The 22,721-nt window shown below is 40.7% G+C and overlaps 1 protein-coding gene across 3 annotated transcripts; it reads right to left on the bottom strand.

Annotated features, from left to right (window-relative positions):
- Positions 1-304: 304 nt before the first annotated feature.
- On the bottom strand, positions 305-21,262 carry prr12a (proline rich 12a). Of its 3 annotated transcripts, XM_016513321.1 has the most exons (16): positions 20,688-21,262; positions 20,368-20,558; positions 18,195-18,352; positions 17,025-17,186; positions 12,190-16,643; positions 11,346-11,531; positions 10,564-11,254; positions 9,915-10,405; positions 9,685-9,801; positions 8,469-8,599; positions 6,345-6,778; positions 4,271-4,393; positions 4,076-4,173; positions 1,966-2,097; positions 709-804; positions 305-622 (listed from the first exon to the last, which is right to left on the bottom strand). In XM_016513321.1, the coding sequence occupies exons 2-16, from the start codon at positions 20,448-20,450 to the stop codon at positions 488-490; spliced, it is 7,491 nt and encodes a 2,496-aa protein (XP_016368807.1). In that variant the 5' UTR covers positions 20,451-20,558; positions 20,688-21,262; the 3' UTR covers positions 305-487. The 3 variants fall into 3 exon arrangements, with proteins under 3 accessions (XP_016368807.1, XP_016368806.1, XP_016368808.1); XM_016513320.1 differs by having other exon boundaries at positions 20,368-21,262; XM_016513322.1 differs by having other exon boundaries at positions 4,271-4,390; positions 20,368-21,262.
- Positions 21,263-22,721: the final 1,459 nt, after the last annotated feature.

Below are 22,721 nucleotides of genomic sequence, written 5' to 3'. Positions count from 1 at the left end.
GAAATAAAACTGCTATTGTCTTAAAAAATTATTCGTGTAAAATTCCGTAACAGATTTCCTCCTAAAGTCGGCGCGAAGCGAACTCCTGTCAGTTATTCCCGCGATGAATCGGTCGATTCGAAAGTATAAAGACTTCACACAGTATATTCCTTCAACCGTAGCTCCATGGTTCTGTGTACCATTTCCTTCGGATTCAGTGAAAATTCGGTAAAATCTGATCTCAGTTTAGTCACATCCATATGCCTGAACGCTCAGGACGGATCCTGCGTTTTTGCAGACGTTTGTAGAGTTAATAAAGTCTGGCGGCAACCTGCTGGGCTCGTCGCCCGGTCCTCTCCTGTCGCCGTTTAAAAGAAACATTTCTGTAAAACCGAGGAGGAGGAGGACAGGAGAGCTAGGCAACAATAAATCCAGCTTCTTTATACATCAAGGCCTCCTTGATTCCTCAACGTTTCTCTTTTTTCATGCTCCCCCGTCCTTTCTTGTCTTAAGCTTTGGTGCTGAGGGTCATCAGCTCTAAGAAGGAGCTGAAGAGCGTCTCCAGCCAGCTCTGATTGGCCATGCACTGCTGAACAACTTCCTCTTGTCCAGGATCTTCTGAAGCCTGCTCTATAGTGTTCGTCTAAAAGAAAAGAGAGAATTTCAATGCAGATTTGCATTGCATTTGTTTACTGCAGCTGCTTATGGGAAATGTAGTTCGATCCTTACCTCTTTCTTACAATGTAAGAAGGTATGATATTTATAATGATGCAGCGAATGGTAGAGACTGTAGAGTCGACATGTTTCTGTTGACAACTTGAGGTCCTGGAGGAGACAGGAATGGTGACGTTAGTATTAGACTTCTTTTATTGTTTCTACATTGTCCCTGTTAATTATTAGGGCTGTCACTGGATTCAAAATATTTTTATATTTATTTTATTATATAATTTGCTGCTAATGTTCTGTAAGTAAAACCAAGTATGATGCTATTACAAGTATGCATTAAGTTTATAAAATAATTTCAATCATTCAAACTCAAATATTGCACGTCCATTTATTGACTAATAAAATACGCAACCATTCAAAAGTCAAGGGTTGCTGAGATATTTTTGAAAGATGTCTCTTATGCTCACAAAAATACAGTAGAAATTGTAAAAATGAGTACAGTAAAAATTACCCAGTAATATTGTGAAATATTACAATTTAAAATAACTGTTTTATTTCTGAATATATTTTAAAATGTAATTTATTTCAAATGATGCAAAGCTGAATGTTCAGCATCATTTCTCCAGTCTTCAGTATCACATGATCCTTCAGAAATCATTCTAATATGCTGATTTGCTGCTCGAGAAACATTAATATCTCTGTTAAAAACAGTTGTGCTGTTCAATATTTTTGTGGAAACAGTGATACTAAAGCAATAAGCCCCAAGAAGCCGTGGTTTACAGTGAATTTATAACAGCTAAGGGGCGTTGTTAGGCACGACGCGAGTTATTCCAAAACGGTTATTCCATAACCGTAGTTAGGTTTCACAAAATAAAACAGAGCAAATAAAGTGTAATGATATTAATAAAAACAGTATTCTTCCACCAAACAATGTAGTTCCTCAGAATCAGTTGTGGTTGCAACAAAGTGGTTGCCAAGCAACACACAAAGTAAACAAAGGTGTATGTTTGTAGAGTAATTTACAACAGTTTCGAACGCGGCTCAACCAATCAGAATCAAGGACCGGAACTATCCGTTTCATAAATTGATTTTCTTGAATTGTCACTTTTGATCAATTTAATGCAGCCTTGATGAATAAAAGCATTCTTAAAAAAAAAAAAAAACAAGAACAACAAATAAAATTAATTAATTAATCAACTGATTACAAATTAACAGCCCTATTAATTCTATTTAAAAATGAAGGGGGTGGGGCTATGGGAAGCTGCCATAATCAGATCAGATTCAGAGGTCTGCAGCAAAAACAATGTAGGTTTTGTTGACCTGTGGTTTGGGAACACTCTTTTTGATGCGGTTCAGGGTTTTGCGGTTGTAGCATTCACCACCCAGTCTGACCCTCACCGTCCCCGAGTCCAGGGGCTCCGCTGTTATCTGAGGGCAAGTGTGAAGAGCTTCCTGTGGAGCAGAAACGGAAGGAACTTCAGCGAAGAATGGTTGCAACAGGGTTCACACAAGGTCTGTAAAATGTTTGAATTTAGCTTTTAGAAAATTAAACTCTTTATTTAAATGTAAAAGGAATATGTGGATTCAGTTTGCACACAAGAAACACATTTATTTCTGTCATGACAACCCTCTGAGAGTTTAGCATGGTAATATATAGGGCTGGGTTTTGACACAAATTTCACAATTCGATTCTGATTCACAAGCTTGCGATTCAATTCAATATCGATTATTTTGGATATATATCAGGTACAGTAAATGCCAAATTTTCTCAAGGAAAAAAAAAACCTCTCAACTAATGCTGTAAAATATACACGAGTCAGTTGGCACTATATTACTGTAATACTGAAGGTTGAAATTAACTGATTTGCATACAAACGCTTAAATTACACTCAATTAAGTTTTTATAATAATAAAAATACAATTACATAATTATATTTCTACTCCAATTTGTTTTTTGAAATAAACATTTAAATTGTGGCTGTCATAAAAACTTGACGGATTTAATCAAACATAAATTAAACATTGAAGAACAGTTACAATTATAATGAATATGTTATATGGTGCATATATTTAGCAAAATGCTCCTCTCTAGAATTCATTTTTCTAGCTGCCTAACGAGCGTATGGTCATTGAATATGTTTTTTCGGAGGTAAATGTGACGTTACGTGACATTGCTTACAAGCTGTTATATTGACGTCTTTCTGCCGTTGAAACACTGATTGAGCGATTATATGAGACAGGATATGGATTTCGTTAAGTTGTACTCCTCCTTTTAACATACCTTCGGGTGTCCATTCATGTTTATTTCGAGCTGAACCTGGTAACATATATTACATATATGAAATAACCCCCATATATGACATACATGAAATCACACCATAGCAGATCAATAGAGGTGGAGCTGGGGAAGGTGGAGGGTTTTTCAACAAGCACTAGCCAAGTATTTGAATGTTGAGCAGCAAGCATATTGGCTGCTGATGCGAAAAGAAACCAATCAAGCTGTGCCATGTGAATGATGAAATTATACAGTTTGAGTTAGAACCTATCGGCCTGTGCCATCTAGAGTTTCATGACAGAACTTTGTATATGTTGGAAAAGTATAAAAAGTCTGATATTTGTGATATTCAGAATTACAGTAACAGTGATTATGATCTAATCGTAGTATGTCACAGATTGCCTCGGATAAATAAGTATTTTATGCTGTAGATGCTTCCGGGCTCACGCTCCACTCAGAGTCATGTGAGTTTAATGCTTTACTGTGCAGTTTTGCAACCATGTTCAAGATCAGTTTGTTTCTGAAATGAGTTAAAACGCATAAATGAATATCTGCGAGTCTCTCTCTCTGCTCTTTTTAATTATCCAGCAACTAAAAATGAGCTGTGAATTCTTGTTGTGAATTTACAAAGCAAAACACTATACATAATGTAATTAGTGTCTAAAACAAGAGAAATTATTAACAGTCTCCAAAGGAATAAGCATTCATCACACAGTAATTTCTAAAAAGTGGGTAATTCAGCATACTGAATAATCAGCAGAAGGCTATTATTCTGAGATTTTAAAGTGTAGGGTGTATTTCATGACATTACAGGTGCTCAAGGCTGCCATCTACTGTCTGTATTTATTTATTTATTAAGTATTTTATAAAGACTTTTAACTTGATATATATTTTGTCCTTAGTGTGAATTCTTTTTATATATTATATTCTGTTTATTTTCTATAAAGAACGAAGATAACGAGAAATAATTAAACTAAGAAAAACATTATATGAAGTCCTTGAAAAAAAATGGTGCTGGAAAAAGTGCTTGAAAGTCCTTGATTTTCAAAACGTGGTCCCCGTATGAACCCTGTTGCTAAGGGACACGAAAGAGAAATTGAGCAATTGAATAAAAATTTAAAAACTCAAGCAAGCACAAATAATAACGTGAAGTACCTGGTGCTGAGAGTTCATATTGACTCTTTTCAAAAGCTTTCTCTTCTGCTCACTGAGAAGGCTGTCAATCTTGCGCATTGGAGGAAGATATAATTCATCTGAAATAGCCAATAATGCAAAAAGAAGTGAATTTCATCTTCTGGTTTGGTAATGACAGAGCGCTAGTTTGTTTGAGAGGTAATCACATTCACTTACCTTCCGTGTCCTCTAGAGCCTGAATCATGTCCGGGTCGAGTGCCGTACTGACCAGCATCTCCACGTAGCTCCGGTACATCTCACGCATTGCACGTGTGTTCAGGCCCGCTTTGACTGAGACTGCTGGACAGACACACATCAAGTTATATTCACATCAACACACGATCATAACTGCCTGCTATTTTATGTCACATGACTGCATTTTTTTTTTTTATGTGTAAAAAGTCATTTTGCATTATAGTTGCACAAAAACAAGTCACATTTCACTCCAAAATCAAAAGGAAAAAAAATAATTTATATTTTACAAATTAACCAGACCAAGACCAATTTTATATTTTTCAGACATTATTTTTATGACAGTTATGACTTCCACAATTCCTACAAAATTCTGATAATAGTAATGCACAAAGGTTTTCATTTTTATGTTTTATTTTTTAAATATATAAAATATTTTGTTTTTTGTAATATGTAATTCCCATTATTCTTTGAAAAATGGCTAATGCATTTTTTTTTTTAAAAATCTGCAAACACTAAAGGCAGTAAAACAAAAAAAACAATGATATATAAACATTTTAGAAATAAAACATATCAAATAATAAGATTATATATTGAAGATTAAGATTTTGCAATACAATATTGAGAAATAAAGTCAAACAAAAAGAAATAATCACAATGCCAAAAATTTTACAAATTATTCTTCAAATATTTTATTTACTAATTTTATTTTTAGGGGCTTTTTATTTTTTGTTTTGTATTTATGTGTTACAATGTTGCATGTTGTTGTATGTTGAAGTTGAACTGAACTATAGGCTTTTCTTTTCTATGCAAAACATAATTTCCTAATTTTTGTCTTTTGATTTCAGGGTAAAATATAATCTATGAATATAGTTTATGGGTGTATTCACACCTGTCTTGTTTGGTTCGATTGAATCGAACTCAAGTTCGTTTCCCCCTTTAGTGCGGATCTTTTGGGCAGGTGTGAATACAACAATCGCACTCGGGTGCGCACCAAACAACCGTACCGAGACCCAGCTGAAGAGGTGGTCTCGGTCCGCTTCCAAATGAACTCTGGTACGGTTGAATGGATGAACCAATGAATGGATGACCTTAAGCACACGTGTGGTTTTGTTTACAGTTTCTGGTTCACTTGCAAAAAGGGCAGTGTGAAAGTGAACCGCACCAAACAAAAAAAAATCAACATTGTATTTGGTCCGGACCAAAGCAAGCGAACTAGCGGACTTTCCTGGTGTGAATACACCCTAAAGAGAATGATCTATTTTTATTCAAAACTTTTACAATACAAATGTCTTAAAAGGTTAGTTCACCCTAAAATGAAAATTCTGTCATTAATTACTCACCCTCATGTCGTTCCAAACCCGTAAGATCTTCGTTAATCTTCGGAACACAAATTAAGATATTTTTGATGAAATCCTGCATAGACAGCAACGCAGCTGTACTTCGGAACACAAATGAAGATATTTTTGATCAAATCAAGAGAGCTCTTTGACTCTCCATAAACAGCAATGCAACTGCAATGTTCCCAGGTCCAGAAATCGGTAAAATAGTCCATGTGACATCAGTGGCTCAACTTCAGTTTTGCGAAGCTACGAGAATACTTTTTGAGCGCAAAGAAAACAAAAATAAAAATTTTTTCAACAATTCTTCTCCCCCGAGTTACGTCTTCCGCCATTTTAGAGAATATCACAATGCATACGCACGCTTTGCCCTAAGCGTAAACAATGCTGATTACGCAGATTACGTTCTTGGGTACTCTCCAAAATGGCGTTTCTGGACCTGGGAACATTACAGTTGCGTTGCTGTCTATGCAGGGTCTGAGAGCTCTCACATTTCATCAAAAATATCTTAATTTGTGTTCCGAAGATGAACGAAGGTCTTACGGGTTTGGAACGACATGAGGGTGAGTAATTAATGACAGAATTTTCATTTTGGGGTGAACTAACCCTTTAATGATAAATAAAAATGCACATTCAAGATGACTGCAATGTTAATTTGTCACATAAGAAACGTACATTGCACATCTCGGCAAATGGATACATTTTAAAAGTAAACTCACTTTCATCCTCACTTGCTGAGGAGTCCGAGTCTGAGGATGAGGGTACTTCCTTCAGCCACATCCTGCGTTTCTTAGGCGGAGGTTCAGCCTTCACCTTTGGTGGTTGAGGTTTGGCAGAGCGTTCAGTCTTCTTCTCCTGTCCACCGCTCCTCTTCTCCTCCTTCACCTTCCCTCGTTCTGTCACCGCTGCTCGTTTCTCAGGCTTCTGAGGTGGCGGAGGAGGAGGTGAAGCTTTCTTTTCTTTCTCTTTCTTTTCTTCCTTCTCCTTGGTTTTAAGCACTTTTTCTCTGTCCCGCTGTTCCTTTGGCCGAACATTGTTCTTCTCGCGGCTTTCACGTGGCTCCTTAATCTTCTCTCTGTCTTTTTCAGTCCTCTCTAAAGGAGTCTGGTTGTTGGGGGGCGGCGCCAACTTCGGAAGAGGTTGAGACTGTCTCCTACAAAGTAAAAAAACAACACCTTTATCAAGAATGTCAACAGTGCAAAACATGCAAATTACCCTACCTTAGATGAATAAACATAAGGGCTATATTAGCGTCCACACCAACATATGACAGCGTGCTGTTTATTACATGTATGCTGCAGTAGCAGCGTCTGCCACTTTAAACGCTCAAGCTCTTTAAGGTTGGGTGGATTCTAATTGGCTGTCAATGTTTTTATCCTTGAGCAGCTGGAAAAAATGTTCTGAAAGTGATTCCAATGATATCGTTCCTCTATGTCCTTATTTTTATAGTTGTGGTGTGGATTTTCCTGTTCTCTTAAAGGGATAGTTCACCCAAAAATGAAAATTACCCCATGATTTACTCACCCTCAAGCCATCCTAGGTGTATATGACTTTCTTCTTTCAGACGAATACAATCGAAGTTATATTAAAAAATTTCCTGGCTCTTCCAAGCTTTATAATGGCAGTGAATGGTGGTCGAGATTTTTAAGCAAAATAAAGTGCATCCATCCAGGTTAATAAAGGCCTTCTGAAGCGAGGTGGTACGTTTTTAAAAATAAGTTTTAAATATGGATATTTTTCGTACACAAGCGCATTGATTCACTTCAGAAGGACTTTATTAACCTCCCGGAGCTGTGTGGAGTACATTTATGATGGATGGACGCACTTCAAAAACCTCGTAACATTAAGTGTCTGATCATATATAAAGCCACAATACCAACTCTGACGACGCTGTTTAATTACTAAAAAAAAAATAGTTTTTACATTTCCTGAAAGTGGTAATGCTTTTGGACATACAATGTTTCCGCTCGACAGTGACGATATGTACATTTGTTGTTTTATCATCACCAAAAACATAAAGCTACCTATGACCTTGTGTTCCTACCTGACTTAAGCTAAAGTTTCACATTAAATGTGAGTACTACTTTTAATATAATATCCAGTTTTAATATGCCATTTGAAGCAATGCGTGTTTGTTCAATTTTGCTATATTTCAGTGCTTAGTGGTGTGCTGTGGGATTTTTTTACTGATCAAAACTGTGCCGTGGCTAAAAAAAGGTTGGGAAACACTGATCTAGACCACCATTCACTGTCATTATAAAGCCTGGAAGAGACAGGACTTTTTTTTATATAACTCCGACTGTATTCGTCTGAAAGAAGAAAGTCATATACACCTAGGATGGCTTGAGGATGAGTAAATCAGGGGTTAATTTTCCTTTTTGGATGAACTAGAATGGATGAAGTAGTATGATTATTAAAGCATTATTGTTATGGTCCTTGGTATGAACAGCCCTTTACATTGTAACATTTACACAAATTGGATGTGTCTGAAATCTGAAAAATGCTGCCCTCACATGTAGTACGATGAGGCAACACAATACGTGAATCTAACGTTTGTGCAACATCCCATCTATTAAGATGCCCTCATCTGGTGGGCTTTTTAAGAGATATCATATATGCCTATGATTTCTCACAATCCTGTGCATGCAGTTCAATGGCTGGTGGAAATAAATATATATATATATATATATATATTGCTGGAAAGAAAGTAAATTTGGAAACTGAAAGGAGTAAAGTAACAGTATCAATAAAGCTCATTTGAATCTGTTCTAGATCATTAGACATAATTCGTTGTCATTGCTTCATTGACTTGACAAGACAGCAAGATAAAGGGGTTGAAATACCTCAGGTTGACAGCCCTGTGCCAGGGCTTACGGGAACAGACTCTCACGTAGTCTTTTTTGTTTATGTTTTCCAGAAACTTCCCATACAGCCGCTGGTAGCGCTTTTTGGCATCCCCGAAGTAACCCAGATACTGAGAGGAAGCAGAGAGGAGAAGGGGACAAAAGAGGACACAACATTTAGAAACTTACAGTGACACAACTTAAAAATACAAAATAAAAAAATAAAAAGCACACAGAATCACCAATCACTTAAAGTTGTGCTCATAAATACTGTACTATCCAATGAGTACAGTTCACATTACTACATCATTTACATTAGGGCTGTGCGATTTGGGGGAAAATATCAAATTGTGATTTTTTTTGACAGATATTGCGATTGCGATTTGATTTACGATTTTAAATTTGCAGTTTCGCTTTCACAACGAAACAGCGTCACACACACTCCAGACGCCATAATCCCACTCGGTCTCTCTCCCGCTTTCTGTTTTTTTTAAATGGTGGGTGTTTACGCAGTTGGCTAGAGCAGTGCTGATTGGGGAGAACGGAGGTGCGCTCACTCTTGCCCAGGGCAAGTAAGACTGCAACTCAAGGCTGGCAGTCATGCATATGCTCTGGAACAGAGTAATATCGTGTCCACCTCGCAGGCTTTGCGATTAGGAAATCGCAACGTCTCAAATCGCGATTTCAATTCGATTTCGATAATTTACATTTATGCATTTGGCAGATGCTTTTATCCAAAGCAACTTTGCATTCAAGGTATACATTTTATCAGTTCATGCATTCCCTGGGAATCGAACCCATGACCTTGGTGTTGCTAGCACCATGCTCTACTGTTTGAAATACAGGAAGGCTAGATTTTAACAATTTCTGAAGAAAATGTGAGTGATGCTTAATGCCACAATGCTAGGGTGTTCTGTGGTTGCCATGATGTTGCTTTGCGGTTATAAAGGTGTTATAAATGGTAGTTTGATAATGTGCTGCGTAGGTGAATGGGATTAGCCTGTTTTATTTTCCATCAGACAAAAATATAAAGTCTGATAATTCTGAAAATTAATAGTAACTTTACAAGTAGAAATTTTGTAAAATCACAATAATAACAGTGATGCTTGCCATGGCAAACAGCACTATTAAGTAAGAAGTGAACATATAGAACAGTAGAAATAGCTGAAACATTGTGTGCTGCTTTTTACAAATGATGTGATTGGTCATGACTCACATTACTAGTGGCACAAAACTGTCTTTGTCCATCCTTAATCTCGGGGGAAAACTTCTGTAGCAGAGCTTTCTGTACACGCCAAATGGGAGGGGGCTCTCGTCCTGTCTGCAGGGCCAACTAGGGAGACACTCAAAATTAAACCTACATACCACATCACATTATTTATCTGCACATATGTATTATACACATGCTGACAAAGATCTAAAATGAAAGAGAATGGACTGCTGTACCTTCAGACTGCTGATGTCCTCAATTCGCACCACAAACTCATCTCTCTCTCTGAAAATACCCTCGCCTCCACTCTCACTCTCATCCTCATCAGTCTCGCCAACAATGGCAGCACCGCTCTGTTTCTGTGCCAAGTGCAACGGTAGAATTTGAGGCGCAGGGGGCTCTTCAGGAGAGGCGGGCTCTGCAACGGACTCCTGTACCAGAGGTGGACTGGGCGAAGGTGGGCTAGAGGAGAGAGCAGGCTCTACAGGAGGAGAAGGTAGAGGAGAGAGGACAGGCACAGAGGAAGCCACAGGACTGGGTGGAGGCGAGGACTGTTGTGGAGGCGATTTCTGAGAGGGGGAAGGATTGTCCTCCTGTGGAGGGAGAGGAGAGGGAAGGGGGAGGGGTGGAAGCGGTGATGGCGAGGAGGTGGAGGAGGGAGCAGGGGATGATGGGGAAACTGGGAGAGAAGGGGGAGCTTGGGCTTCAATAGCTTCTTTGAGTGAGTCTGCAAGAGAGAACGGTACTCTTAAATTTGTAACCACCCACAGTATTAACAAAATAACAGCAAGTGTTAAATTGTGTCTTAATAATGCCCTATTTTAACAAGGCACAGGTGTTTGTGAAGCTGCTTAATTCATCCTACTTTCCAAAAATGACCCTCACCTCCAACTTTGGGGACACTCAGCAGCTCCATATCTGAGACTTTCTCTTTCTCTTCTTTGTCTTGCTCCACTTCCTCTTCTAGATCCTTCTCTTTTTCTTCCATTTCTTCTTCCTGCTCTTCTCTTTGCAATCTTGCAGGCTCAACGGAGTGGGTGTGGGCATGTGAGGGCGAGTGTATATGCAGTGGTGGTTGAGGGCTGAGGGTTGGTGGCTGCTGTGTTGGTGTCAGTGGTTCAGGAGGAGGTGGAGGAGGGGGTGGTGGAAGTGAAGGAGGCTGCATTGTAGAGGTGAGTTGAGGAGTGTCATACAGGGCAGAGATTGCAGAGGAGATGCTCTTTTGCAGGTCCTGGTTCTTTCCGACGGAGTCCTCCTCATCGGACGAGAAGGAGGGCAATGTCTCAAGGTTCCTTTTCAGCTCTTCATCCAAACGCTTGCATGGGCTAGGACAACCACCCAAAGACAGTCCTCCATCACTTTCACCATCTCCATATCCAGATACAGCTGCAGCAGCTGTGGGAGGTGGCAGTTGAGGGGATAATGGGCGAATGCCTCCACTTTTCCCAGGAGAGGCATCTTCATTTCCAGCGCTGTCAGCTGACCCTGTTGACAATCCTGATGGCCTTTTTCCAGACTTTAGAAAATCCAAAAATGAGGCAACAAAGCCAGTCTTCTCTGACTCTTTCTCTTCCAACTAAATATGAAGGGACAGAATTTTTCATTAGATCAAAATGTAAAAACATGCTCACAAACACAGCTCTGGGATCTACACTGCATTCTCATACCTCTTGGGATTTGGACTTCTTGTCTTGAGGTCTGTTCATGTCAGGAACTCCGGGAGTCCCAGGGCTCAATCCCAAAGAGGGTGCTGAACCAAGGGAACCATCTGAGAGAGCCGGATCAGTGCCTGACAAGGAGTCTGTCCGCAACAAGGCATCAGAAGATGGCATGGTTCCAATAGGAAGTTTAATCTAATAAAGGGAAACAAGACATTATAGAAAATAACCTGGAACATGATCAAAGCAGATGTCCCATCATTCAAAAACTACTAGAGATGCACCGATAATAAAATTCTGGCAGACACTGATAAGCTGATTAGAGGTCGACTGATAGTGGATTTTACCGATACCGATAGCTAGGTTGGACCACACTGGCCGATACCGATTAATCAACCGATAGTTTTTAAAATGGATACTGTATGAAAACTACAATTTAAAAAAATAAACAGTACTGAAGCATTCTTTGTAAATGAACAAAAATATTAATATTAAATATAAATTATATATTGATCATTAGAATTAATTCATAGTTAATTAACTTGTTAATTAACGGACGTAACTCGGAAAAAACTATCGGCATGGATTTTTGCCGATAGCAGATAGTTTCGGCAATCAACTATCGGTGCCGATTAATCCGCAAAACCGATACATCGGTTGACCTCTAAAGCTGATAATTATTTTAATGTTATGGCTCATAGAGCGAAATGAGCATGTAATATTAAATATCCAATACTGAACAAAACTGTTACAAAAAACTCTAGTATCGCCATGTCATCATGTTTGAACTCACATCAACCTCTCTCAAATTTTATATTTGTATATTATAATTTTTTACATTTTAACAGCTTACCTTGATGGGTTTTATTGGCTCTTCATGCTGTGGCTGCTGCTGTGATTGGTGATGCATTTGCTGCTGCATGTGGTGTTGATACATCTGATTCGGGTCTTTATTGGCCATCTCCATGTCCATCATAGATTCATCCCGCCTGCCTCTGCCTCTGCCTCTTCCTCTGCCTCTGCCTCTTTCAGGAACATATCCTGTTCCATACTCTCCCATCATACCCCTAGAGTGGTGAGGTTCTGGCAATGGTCGTATACGTGGGCGTCCACGTGGCCTTGGAGGTCCTTCTCGTTTAGGCTTTGTGGGCTTCCTGCCTCTTTTCTTCGGTCCATCTTGTGGCATCAACTGCGGAGGGGGACCAAGAGATGGGTATCCAAAATCTAGATCACCCATTAAAGGGCTTAAAGTTCCCCCTCCCACACCACTTGATTTGCGACAACTGGACACAAGGTCTGGTATGAGATCAGGAAGTCGGCTTCGGCTGTTGAGGCGAATGTCAGCTGGGACGTCAGCCTTATCCTCGTCATCTTCAAATTCATACTCCTGTGCATAGCTCTTCTTGGGCAAGGAGTTTGGATCAGGTCTTTCCTTCAGTAGATGGAAGGAACTGGACTTAAGGAGCTTCTTTGGGCGAGAGGAACAGAAGATAGGAGAGGTAAGACCCCCTGATCCAGACCCAGATCCCCCAGTACCTCCCATTTTGGCACCAGATCCTTCCCCCACTGTTCCAGTTGTCCCCATTCCAAGGTTGGCTGGTTGAGATTGGATCAGTCCAAGCTGCTCTGTATTGACTGTAGATGGGAGCTCTTGAGTCTTCAAGGAGTCAAGATCCAAATGCATGGTTCCATTGTCAGATTCTGAGAGATCATGGCAATATTGCCCATATCCTTGGTCACTGTGATGACCAAGCATATCATAACTTGGACCTGTATTGTCTCCTCCTCCGGGCGTTGGTTTAATTCCATCCATTTCTTCCTGCACTACTTGGCCAGGTGCAACCCCATCTTGACCCTGCCCAGTTCCTCCTGAGCAAGTGGATTTGTACTCCTCTGTGCAGAACATATCCTCCATTCCAGGAAAGAATGAACGGTCCTCATCTGGGAGAAGAGAATCAGGGAAGCAGATGGATGTTAACGGAACAAACCTCTGGCTCTGTTGGCTTTGATTTTGGTTTTGATTTGATTTCACTGCTGGATTCCTGGTGTCAAAGTGGGGCTCTCCTTGATGCTGGTCAAGCTGAGGTTGAGGAATCTGGGAGGTGTGAGAGGGGTGAGACTGCTCTTGTTGCTGAGAAGCTGCTGAGGAGGCCTGTGGAGGAAGATGATGATGGCTCTGTTGATTAGGATGGGAGGGGTGAGGGTGTTGATGGTGGGAGTTAGAATGTTGAGGACCTTGTGACGATTGTTGCTGTTGGTGGTGATGGTGGGATAGGTGGTGTCCATGAGAAGTAGTTGATAAACTCATGTCTGGCTCAGGAAGATACGAGTGTAACTCTGAAGCATGATGCTGCGTTGGGTGGTGAGATGAAAGTCTTTGTTGATCCTGTGATTGGCGCCTTTCTACACTTCCTGCTGTTGCTGCTCCAGAATTTACCCTGCTTCCTTCACCTCCTGTCCTCTCATCCACCATTGCTCCCTCTTGGCTTGATGTCCGAGAGAGGGAATGTTCCAGCATGTCTAGTGAAGACACTGTGTTAGACTTAGGGCGGCTCTGGTCTTGCTGCTGGGTACCATGACCATAGTGACCAGCTGCTTCCAAAGCCTGGGACTGAAGCTGGAGTTGGAGCTGGGATGTCTGGGGTTGGGAATGGGTCTCTGCTGACACAACTCCCCCAGTGGCTTCCATAAGGGCCTGCTGGCTTACAGAATGCTGCTGTGGCTGAGGGTCTGTTTTGCTGCGGGTGTGGGACAACACAGACTGCAACAAATGAGGGGGTTGGCGAGACTGGTCAGTGGGAGAGTCCATAAGTGGCTGTGACTGGGAGTGACGTTGTTGCTGGGGTTGTTGTTGATGTTGTTGTGGATGTGATTGATGATGTTGAGTTTGCTGTTGATGTGCCTGTTGATGCTGATGGTGATGTTGCTGGACATCAGGTGCCTTACGTATGTAAGCCATATCTCCTGAATCTTGAGTTTTTTTCTGAAGATCCATGTGTGGGTGAGAGTGTAGGTGTTGATGGTGGGAGGTGGATTGTTGAGGAATGGAGTGTTGGGAATACGGGTCATCCCGCACATAATGCACCACAGATCCCAGAGAATCATGATGATGGTGAGGATGGGAATGTGTTTGATCTGAACTCCCTCGTCCTCCATCACTTACAGTTCTGTTGCTTTTCTGCTGTGGTTGTTGTTGATGTTGTTGTTGGTGCTGTTGCTGTTTCTTTAGGGACATCTCCAATTGACTGTCCAGTCCAGCTTCACTCCCTGTGTCAGAGACAGCAGCATTAGAGGTGGCACTATGTGTTCGAATAACACTTTGAAGGTGGTACCTCTCTTCTGAGCTTTTGCTCATCTCATAAGCAAGCCCCTTATTTCCATCCTGAGCTGGAAGGACTGGAGACTGCTGGGTGGGCTGTATGGAATGATGGCTTTGAGGAGGATGATGATGGGATGCTTGAGGAGCAGGACTCTGGGCTTGAAGAAGGTGCTGGATGAGGAAATCATCATCAACATCATCGTCCTGTTGTGACCTAGACTCTGTTACACCAAGTATGCTGTTATCAGACTTTGTTTTGGGAGGAGCAGAGGGGTGATAGGGTTGTGATCGAGGTCCTCTTGTGTCTGGGTACCCTTGTGGAGAAGGCAGAAATGAAGGTGAGAGAACAGAAGATAGATATTTGTTGGATCCTGTTCCAACAGGTGACTGAGCAGGTCGTGAAGGTGCAGGAGAATGCAGACCAGGACGGATGATTCCAGAATTGCCAGATGGAGATGGACTTGAATCAGGGATGTGGTAAGATCCACCACCACCTCCACCTCCCACACTACCACTGGCTCCAGTTCCTGTACTGCCTCCACTACTACTACCACCAGTTGTTCCACCACTTGCTCCTGACCTAAGAAGGGCAGGAGAGTGTCCTGATGCACCATAACCCATTGAGGGACTTCCAGCACCCCCTAAAGATGGTGGCAGAGACCCATAACCTGAATCAGTCCCATATACTGCTTCTGCTGAAAACGACTGACTTCCCAAATTCCCATACCCTTTAGCCACTCCAGAGGTCCTAGCTGAAGGAAGATCATGAGTCTGTGGAGAACTGAATCCCCCATATGACTGGGAAAGGTGTGATGGGGGAGGCTGACTTGGAGAGAAAGACTGGGGTTGTGGATGAGGAGGGGTCTGGCCCGTTAGACCACTCGATGACTTGACTGGAGCCACTGGTGATCCATAACCCGAGAGGCACGACTTGGGAAGGGTTTGCTGGGTGGAATTAGAGGAGCTCTGAGGGGCCTGGGAATGTGACTGGGGTGGAGGAGGTACAGTCTGGGTTGGTGGCTGTTGTCGAGAGGGTGCAGAGGCAGAAGTAGAGGTTGGAATGGAATTAGACTGACGAGCACTAGCAGATGCAGAGGAGGAGGAAGAGGATGAAGATGAGGATGAAGCTGAAGAGGCAGAGGGCGGTGTGTGGGGGGTTCTGGAAGAGGATGCAGATCCAGAAGAGGAGTAACCACTACTAGAGCTGCTCTTTGTCCCCTTTCCAGCCCCACCAGAGGATGAGGATGACGAGGACCCATAAGAAGGTTGGATTATTGGTCTGTACTGTTCAGTCCTGGGGGAGGGTTTATGGTCTGAGGAAGGACTGTGTTCACCTAGGGGACTGCAAGAGAGGCCAGCATGGCGCGTATGAGTGGCTTGCTGATATCCTGACACCCCACAGCTAAGGTAGTGCTGGAGAGGGTGAGGGGTGGATGAGGGGGCTTGTGCTGGAGAGGGACGTTGGTAGTGTTTAATTACACTGTCTTGTCTTGGTACTGTCCGCTCTTGGGATGTTGGCTGAGGTGAAGCAGGGGTAGAGGAAAACACAGAGGCACTGTACAACTGGGAGGACTGGTCTTGAAGCTGGGAGGACAACAAGTTGAACTGATGAGACGGCATATGGCGGGCAGAAACTGAGGCTGCAGAAGAGGCTTGTGCAGATGTGACCCCACCCCCAGTTGGATCATGACTTCCAAGGTAGGCCGCAGCTGCACCCTGTGATGACAACAGGCGATCAAAGCCAAGGCTTGATTGTGAAGGTGTCTTGATGTGGAGTAAAGGATCATGGGGTGACAGGAGGCCATTGGAGGTGGGGCTGAAAGTGGGCGTGTCCTGTAAGGACAATGAGGGGGTCACACCAGGAAAGGACCGCCCTGAGAATGGCGCTGGATGCTGATAGGCAGACAAAGCAGAAGAGGATGGGAAGGATCCAGATCCAGGAAGGGCACCAGAGATGAAAAGCTCTGCAGGGGCAGGCGTGTGCATGGCTAAAATTTGGAGAGAAAAAAAAACACAGAAAAGACAAAAGCTAAGGCTAAGAAAACATACTAACATAATAATTTTAAAAACCTAATAAGTACAAAGACAATACTGGCTTTCGACATCTGTGCACACTGAGTTATTACAAGAGCCAATTAATATTTTTTAATATGTGGCTTACAAGTTGTTGCTATGGCAACAGTGTTGGCAGTGCTGGCTGAATGCACTTACAGTTTACCAGCATTTCCTCTATATATTCTATACATCTGATGCAAACAGTGACTGTGCATTCTTGATCTGATGCTTATCAAAATATGTTATTTCATTTCTTTGTACATTATTCAAATATACCTATGCAAACTTCATACAACTCAGTAAGCCAAGCTTACCAGTCTGCCATGATGGAGTGCGAAACTGAGATAAGAGGGATGAGGCAGATGGAGGTGGCTGTGGACCCCGGGACTCTAGTGCAGATATAAGGTTCATAACCGATGGATCTGGGCCTGACGGACTTGCGTGGTGCAGCCCAGCATCAAAGAGTCCAGACAGGCCTAAGAAAAACATACATGGAAAAACAAGCATGTAATGAGCACATTTTGGCAAATACTGCTTTAATTCTATACAAAACACAGATCAAACATCAAAAGTATTGGTGCTTCAGTAACAAGTCAATTCCACAATAAAAATAAATGTAAAAATACCAGTCTCTCTACGATATCTGTAACACAGAGTACAACAACAATTTTTCCAAATGCTCACGTCTTCTGCGCATACTCTAATTCACATGCACTTCTTGGTCAAAATACTTGTCTTGGCAAAGTATTGAAGTAAACACAGTCGATTAGGTCTTAAGTGAATGTAAATAGGCCTGCTTCTCAGTCAAAACTCTTACAGCATTTATTCATATACTAATATATTATATTTTGCAATCATACAGTGCAGACTATCAAGTAGTTTTTTTATTGCATGTGATAATTATTATTATTTTTTTTTACATTTATGAACATTTAATTGAATATACTTGATCCTGTTGTTACATTTACATTTACATTTAGTCATTTAGCAGACGCTTTTATCCAAAGTGACTTACAAATGAGGACAATGGAAGCAAACAAAATCAACTATAAATCTATTTACTTGTTGGATACCTGAAAACTGCACGCATTGTTTCCTTAATTGTTATTCATCTTTATTCTATTGCTTGTAATTTGTTTATTATTGTCTGTTTGCTTGTTTTCAATAAATAGTTAATTACATGAATATTTCAAATTATTTTGCTGTGATATTTGTCTGATATTGACGACTGAAATTTTGGTATTGTGTGTGACAAGCCTAGTCTTGACTTATACATCACTGCTGCAAATCAATCATGGTAGTCGGAAGGTAGGATGAGATCATGTGATAAGCTCTATGATATAAGCTACTTTTGGGCACATTGTGCATACATCAGAAACAAAAAAATTTGATTTTCCACAAGTGCTGTGGTACTATACACATCAACTTGATACAAAGAAACCAAACCATATGTTTGAACGTGAAGTCAAAGTAGTGTCACTCACCCAGGCTCCTTCCAGCTGCACCCCAAGCCCCACCCTGGCCAGATCCACCAGGATGGTGATTGGTAGCATAACCCTGCAGGGGATGGGGAGTGGCGTAGGCTTGGCGATGAAGAAGTTCAGACTCTGGATGTGATGATCTAGAGCTGCCGTACACCAAGCTGACGAGACCAGAGATCACCAGTGACTTTAGCATTGATTATCAATGATGCTTGCAGCAAGTGTAAAAACTTAGTCATTAAACAGTTTGCAGTTTTCCTATGGTAATCTCTGTACAGTAATGCAAAACCAAGTTTGTTAATGAGCAATATTTAAGTAACAATTTTGTAAAGGGTATTATACTGGTATATATATCTTGTAGCCTAATTAAATTATATTAAGTTTCATAATCCCAAATTAGTGGGAATTTTTTTTTTTAAGTTGTTTTTTAATACATAGATTTGTAATATTTTACATAATTATTTTTATTACTGATGCATCCTAATATTTAGATATCTGGAGCTGTATTACAGAAACATCCTAACTTATCCTTATCTTATATATCAACCATGGCGATTTCACTTAGGATGTCATTCAGAACACCTCAGATATTAAGATCATAAACTTCCTCATACAAAAAAATATACATATAATTCACTATAACAAACCTGAACAGTATTTCTGAGATATTGAATTTATACTTTAAAAAATTAATGTAGTAACACAAATCTTAATTTGAACTCCATGCCATCAGAAACTGCTCAGTAATATAGTGCAATAATGTTTTATTGGAAACATATTGTATATTGTAAATGATTAACAATGTTTTATTAACATTAGTATTATTATATTTAGATATTGTGGGTTGTATTACAGTAGCATTCTTAGTTTATCCTTATCTTATCATGGGGATTTCACTTAGGATCTCATTTAAAGCATTGAACTTCTCAGATATTAAGATAGGAAGACTATGTAATAAGGCACCTGGACAGTATTTTTGAGATATTAAATTATACTTACAAATAAAAAAAAAATTAATGCAATCATGCAAATGTTAATCTGAACAACATCCCATCAGACACGAGCCACTGTCACACTGTACAATAATGCTTTTGTTAGAAATATAGGCCTATTTCCATATTATAAATTGTTATTAACGTGTTTCATTAGCAATATTGGATTTTTTTTTTTAATCTTTCCTGTCACTGTTATGTGTGTGTTCTGATGATGTATGAAAAACAATGCAGGTAAAGTACATAGAAATTGAAAATATTAAAATACGCCATCGCGCAACATCAATTATGCCTTTTTTAATTAAAAAGCAAAGCATGTTTTTATTAATGCAATGAATTGTTGACTGGTATTCATGTCCTGATCTGTGACAGTGAGCATAGCATCGGAGGCTAACTCGTTAGCAAAGCAGCGCAGGTCGCTCCCATCTTCAAGCGCGAAGAGCTAGCTTAAGCAAGTCTTAGCTAACACGATGGGCGTTTTTTACTTTCACTGGCCTGAAATAAAATCTTACATCGGTTTTATAATTTTCTTTTTTTTAGTTTAAATCAATAGTAGGCCAACATGCGACAACAGCATGATGAGGTTAGCTAACGTCAGCTGAACGGGAGGTTTGACTCTAGCCCCTCATCATCAGAGGCCGCGTAGCATTGTTTCCCCGATTTATAAAACAACGAGGAATATTATTTCAGCAATACGCTCTAAACGTACAGTTCCGTTTAATGCTCATGTGGTGTATTTTTTAATCAATGGTGTCGTTTAAACTGTTGCAAATAAAAGAGCGCAGGTAACGTTGAAGCTGCGGTTCGCGTCCTTTTTAACGATCTCGATCTCTCGCTGTTTTCTCAGTAGACTTGACCCTGAGCCCCTCATTCATTCATTGGGGATGCTAAACGAATCTACGAGGGGATCTGTAATAAAATCGTGCGAGGAGACTTCACCCCGCCCCCCACCTTTTTTCTTCCCTCTCCTCCTCCCCAAACCGCACATTAGTCCATCAATCACACTTGAATTTCCAAAGCTGCAAACCCTCGCTTATTTGAATAACAATAGCTACACTAATACCTTCTGACATCCTACGCAAATGCATCGTCAGAGTCAGATGCAAATGCCCGGGTTTTCACAAGTCTGTTTGGTCCCAAACAGCGGACATCATTCTGTGTTCTCAGCATGGCTGCATGCTTACCTTGCTTTGGCTGATCTCTCGTAGCTCCATCCGGCTCCTGCGCCCAAATCACCGAAGCCAGCTCCCGGGTAATTTCTGTCCATCGCTTCGCACTAACGCGCGGCTGGATGGTGCGAGCGAACGGTTTCGGTGCGAAACTGTTTTTTGCACTACAAGATCGCGGTCCCGTTGTCAGTTTTTAATCATTCTTCCTGGTGAGAGACGCCTAAGTCCATAAGAGTGAAAAATAGCATATTGAAAAGGGAGAGGGAAATGGAGGGGAGGAGATGAGTGCGTGATAGAGGGGGTGTTCACCGACCACCTCCAAAGAAATAACTCACCTCCTTTTCAGCCTTTTCTCATTTAAAACCAGATCAAGTAATGCCATGCTCCAGGCGGGCTGCGAAGAATTCGGTTTGACCTGGTTACCGATAAATTACTGACGGACGCATATGACCGTATACGTCCTTTCCCTTGTTTCTCCTCCCCTTTCTCCACTTACTTTAACGTTACTTGTATTAAATGTGCATCAAGGGGCATCGGCCGTTAAACAACTGCTACATTACGCATGCAACGATGTTGCGAGCGAATATCAAACGCGACATTTAAATTCCACCCACAATGTTGTTGTGAGCTAGCAGCGCGCTAGCCCTGTCGACGCATCTAAATAAGATGGTGTTGCTGCTGTATTTTTCGGTAAACCGTGTCCCTTTCCTTCACTCGCTTCGGCTTGCGTTCGACTCAACGATTTCAAACACCGACGCTGCGTGCGGATCCCGCACGGTTCGCTTGAACGTCGAGCTCGAGGCCTCCCTTGTTCATAATATTAGTCATTTTCCCTCGAAGACGCCATATTTGAAGGCGGCTGTTTCTCTCCCTTCTCCCTCCCCTCGGTCTCTCATACTCGAGCTCACGCGTCGTCTGGTCCACCTCACCTCCGCCTCCCCTCGGCCTCCACGGCAGCCACTAACAGAAGATATTCCCGGAACACGCTGCTCCCTCGTTTTCAACCAAAATGGTCAGAGAAGGGGGAGGCATTGGCAGATGCACGTTCATCACGGAGATGTCTGTTTGACGTCTGCAAGACCTATTTTTCAGAGCGTTCGCGTTTCATCTGCATTATGTCTACAGGACGTTTCCTATCAGATGTCAACTAGACCTTTAGAAGATGCCTTTAAGATGTTTATGATCTGTGGGCTTCTTGCTGTTGTGGTAAATTGGCCCCTCACGACCCCCACACACCTTTGACAATGGCCATGAACAGTGGCAAAACATTTAGCATATGTTTACATATCAGCCTGCTGCCCCACTCTGTATGAAATGGCATTGTAATTGCAGACCTTGTAATAATACAGTTATACCAACAGTATGAAGCTTTTCACTACCCTGTGAACTGGGAAAATGGGATATTTCTACCTGTTCTGACATTTAAAATCATCTTTATTGGTGTAACCTAATGTAGTTATGTTTTTTTCAGTCATATTAAACAAAGGGATTGTTCACAACACTGTTTAATGTTGTTAAACGTTGACAGCTACTGCAATGCATTACTTGTAAAAAAAAATAAATAATAAAAAATCGTCACATTTGTTTGTATAATTAAGATTTAATGAACAATTAAATCCTTAAAATACATTTTAAATATATATGAAAATAATTGTATCTGAAAACTAGCCTAGTTAATTTATATGTTGCCACATAATATACAATGTTAAAAAAAATCAAAGTTAAAGATTAGAGTTTTTTTTTTGTTTTCGAACACAAAATTTACTTTTTATTAAAAAATGTATATTTGTGGAGTATGTGTTTACAGGAAAATACTATTTCAGTCTTTCTCCTTCAATATTCAGTGTTTAATCGAACATGTTAGTTGCTGTAACTGTGAAATTTACTAGCAGTTTCAGAGTAAAAAAAAAATCTGCACAAATTTAGGTATCAGTCTACACTCTATTAAAAGTGATTTTTCAAAGCTGTTAATAAAAAAGGATTACTAAAGTAAGTTTTTTAGGTGTGCAATGAGCACAGCTATGAACAAAATGTCCTTTCTATCTGTATTTTGTATGTTCATTTACACATATCATATTATTATTAGCACATTATTATAAATTTACATTCTGGAATTGGATAAACTCCAGACGTTTCGGTGTAGATTTAGGCTCAAAAACTTGTGTGCCGGATACCGAGACTTTTGGGCATCATAGGCAATCATTTTTGGGCATCATGGGCCCAAAATACTACAGACGCCTAAGATAACCAACACTCCTGTAGGCAGCTCATTAGGTTTTCACAGCCTTGGTGTTGAGGGAACTTAAAAAGTATATATTAACAGATGGATTTTTTTAGGAATATATATATATATATATATATATATATAA

Source organism: Sinocyclocheilus rhinocerous, unplaced genomic scaffold (genome assembly GCF_001515625.1).
Source record: "Sinocyclocheilus rhinocerous isolate Xijiao unplaced genomic scaffold, SAMN03320098_v1.1 scaffold24, whole genome shotgun sequence".
Taxonomy (NCBI): domain Eukaryota; kingdom Metazoa; phylum Chordata; class Actinopteri; order Cypriniformes; family Cyprinidae; genus Sinocyclocheilus; species Sinocyclocheilus rhinocerous.
Note: the sequence above shows the minus strand (reverse complement) of the source record. Positions and strands in the feature narration are given on the sequence as shown.

What these genes read in the sequence shown, in the direction of transcription:
- prr12a (XM_016513320.1), bottom strand. Translation starts at nt 20,450, where the DNA reads ATGGACAGAAATTACCCGGGAGCTGGCTTCGGTGATTTGGGCGCAGGA. An exon ending in TGCAGCTGGAAGGAGCCTGG is followed by an intron (nt 17,187 to 18,194) that starts GTGAGTGACACT and finishes TGTTTTTCTTAG; the next exon opens with GCCTGTCTGGACTCTTTGAT. An exon ending in AGCCAATAAAACCCATCAAG is followed by an intron (nt 11,532 to 12,189) that starts GTAAGCTGTTAA and finishes TCCCTTTATTAG; the next exon opens with ATTAAACTTCCTATTGGAAC.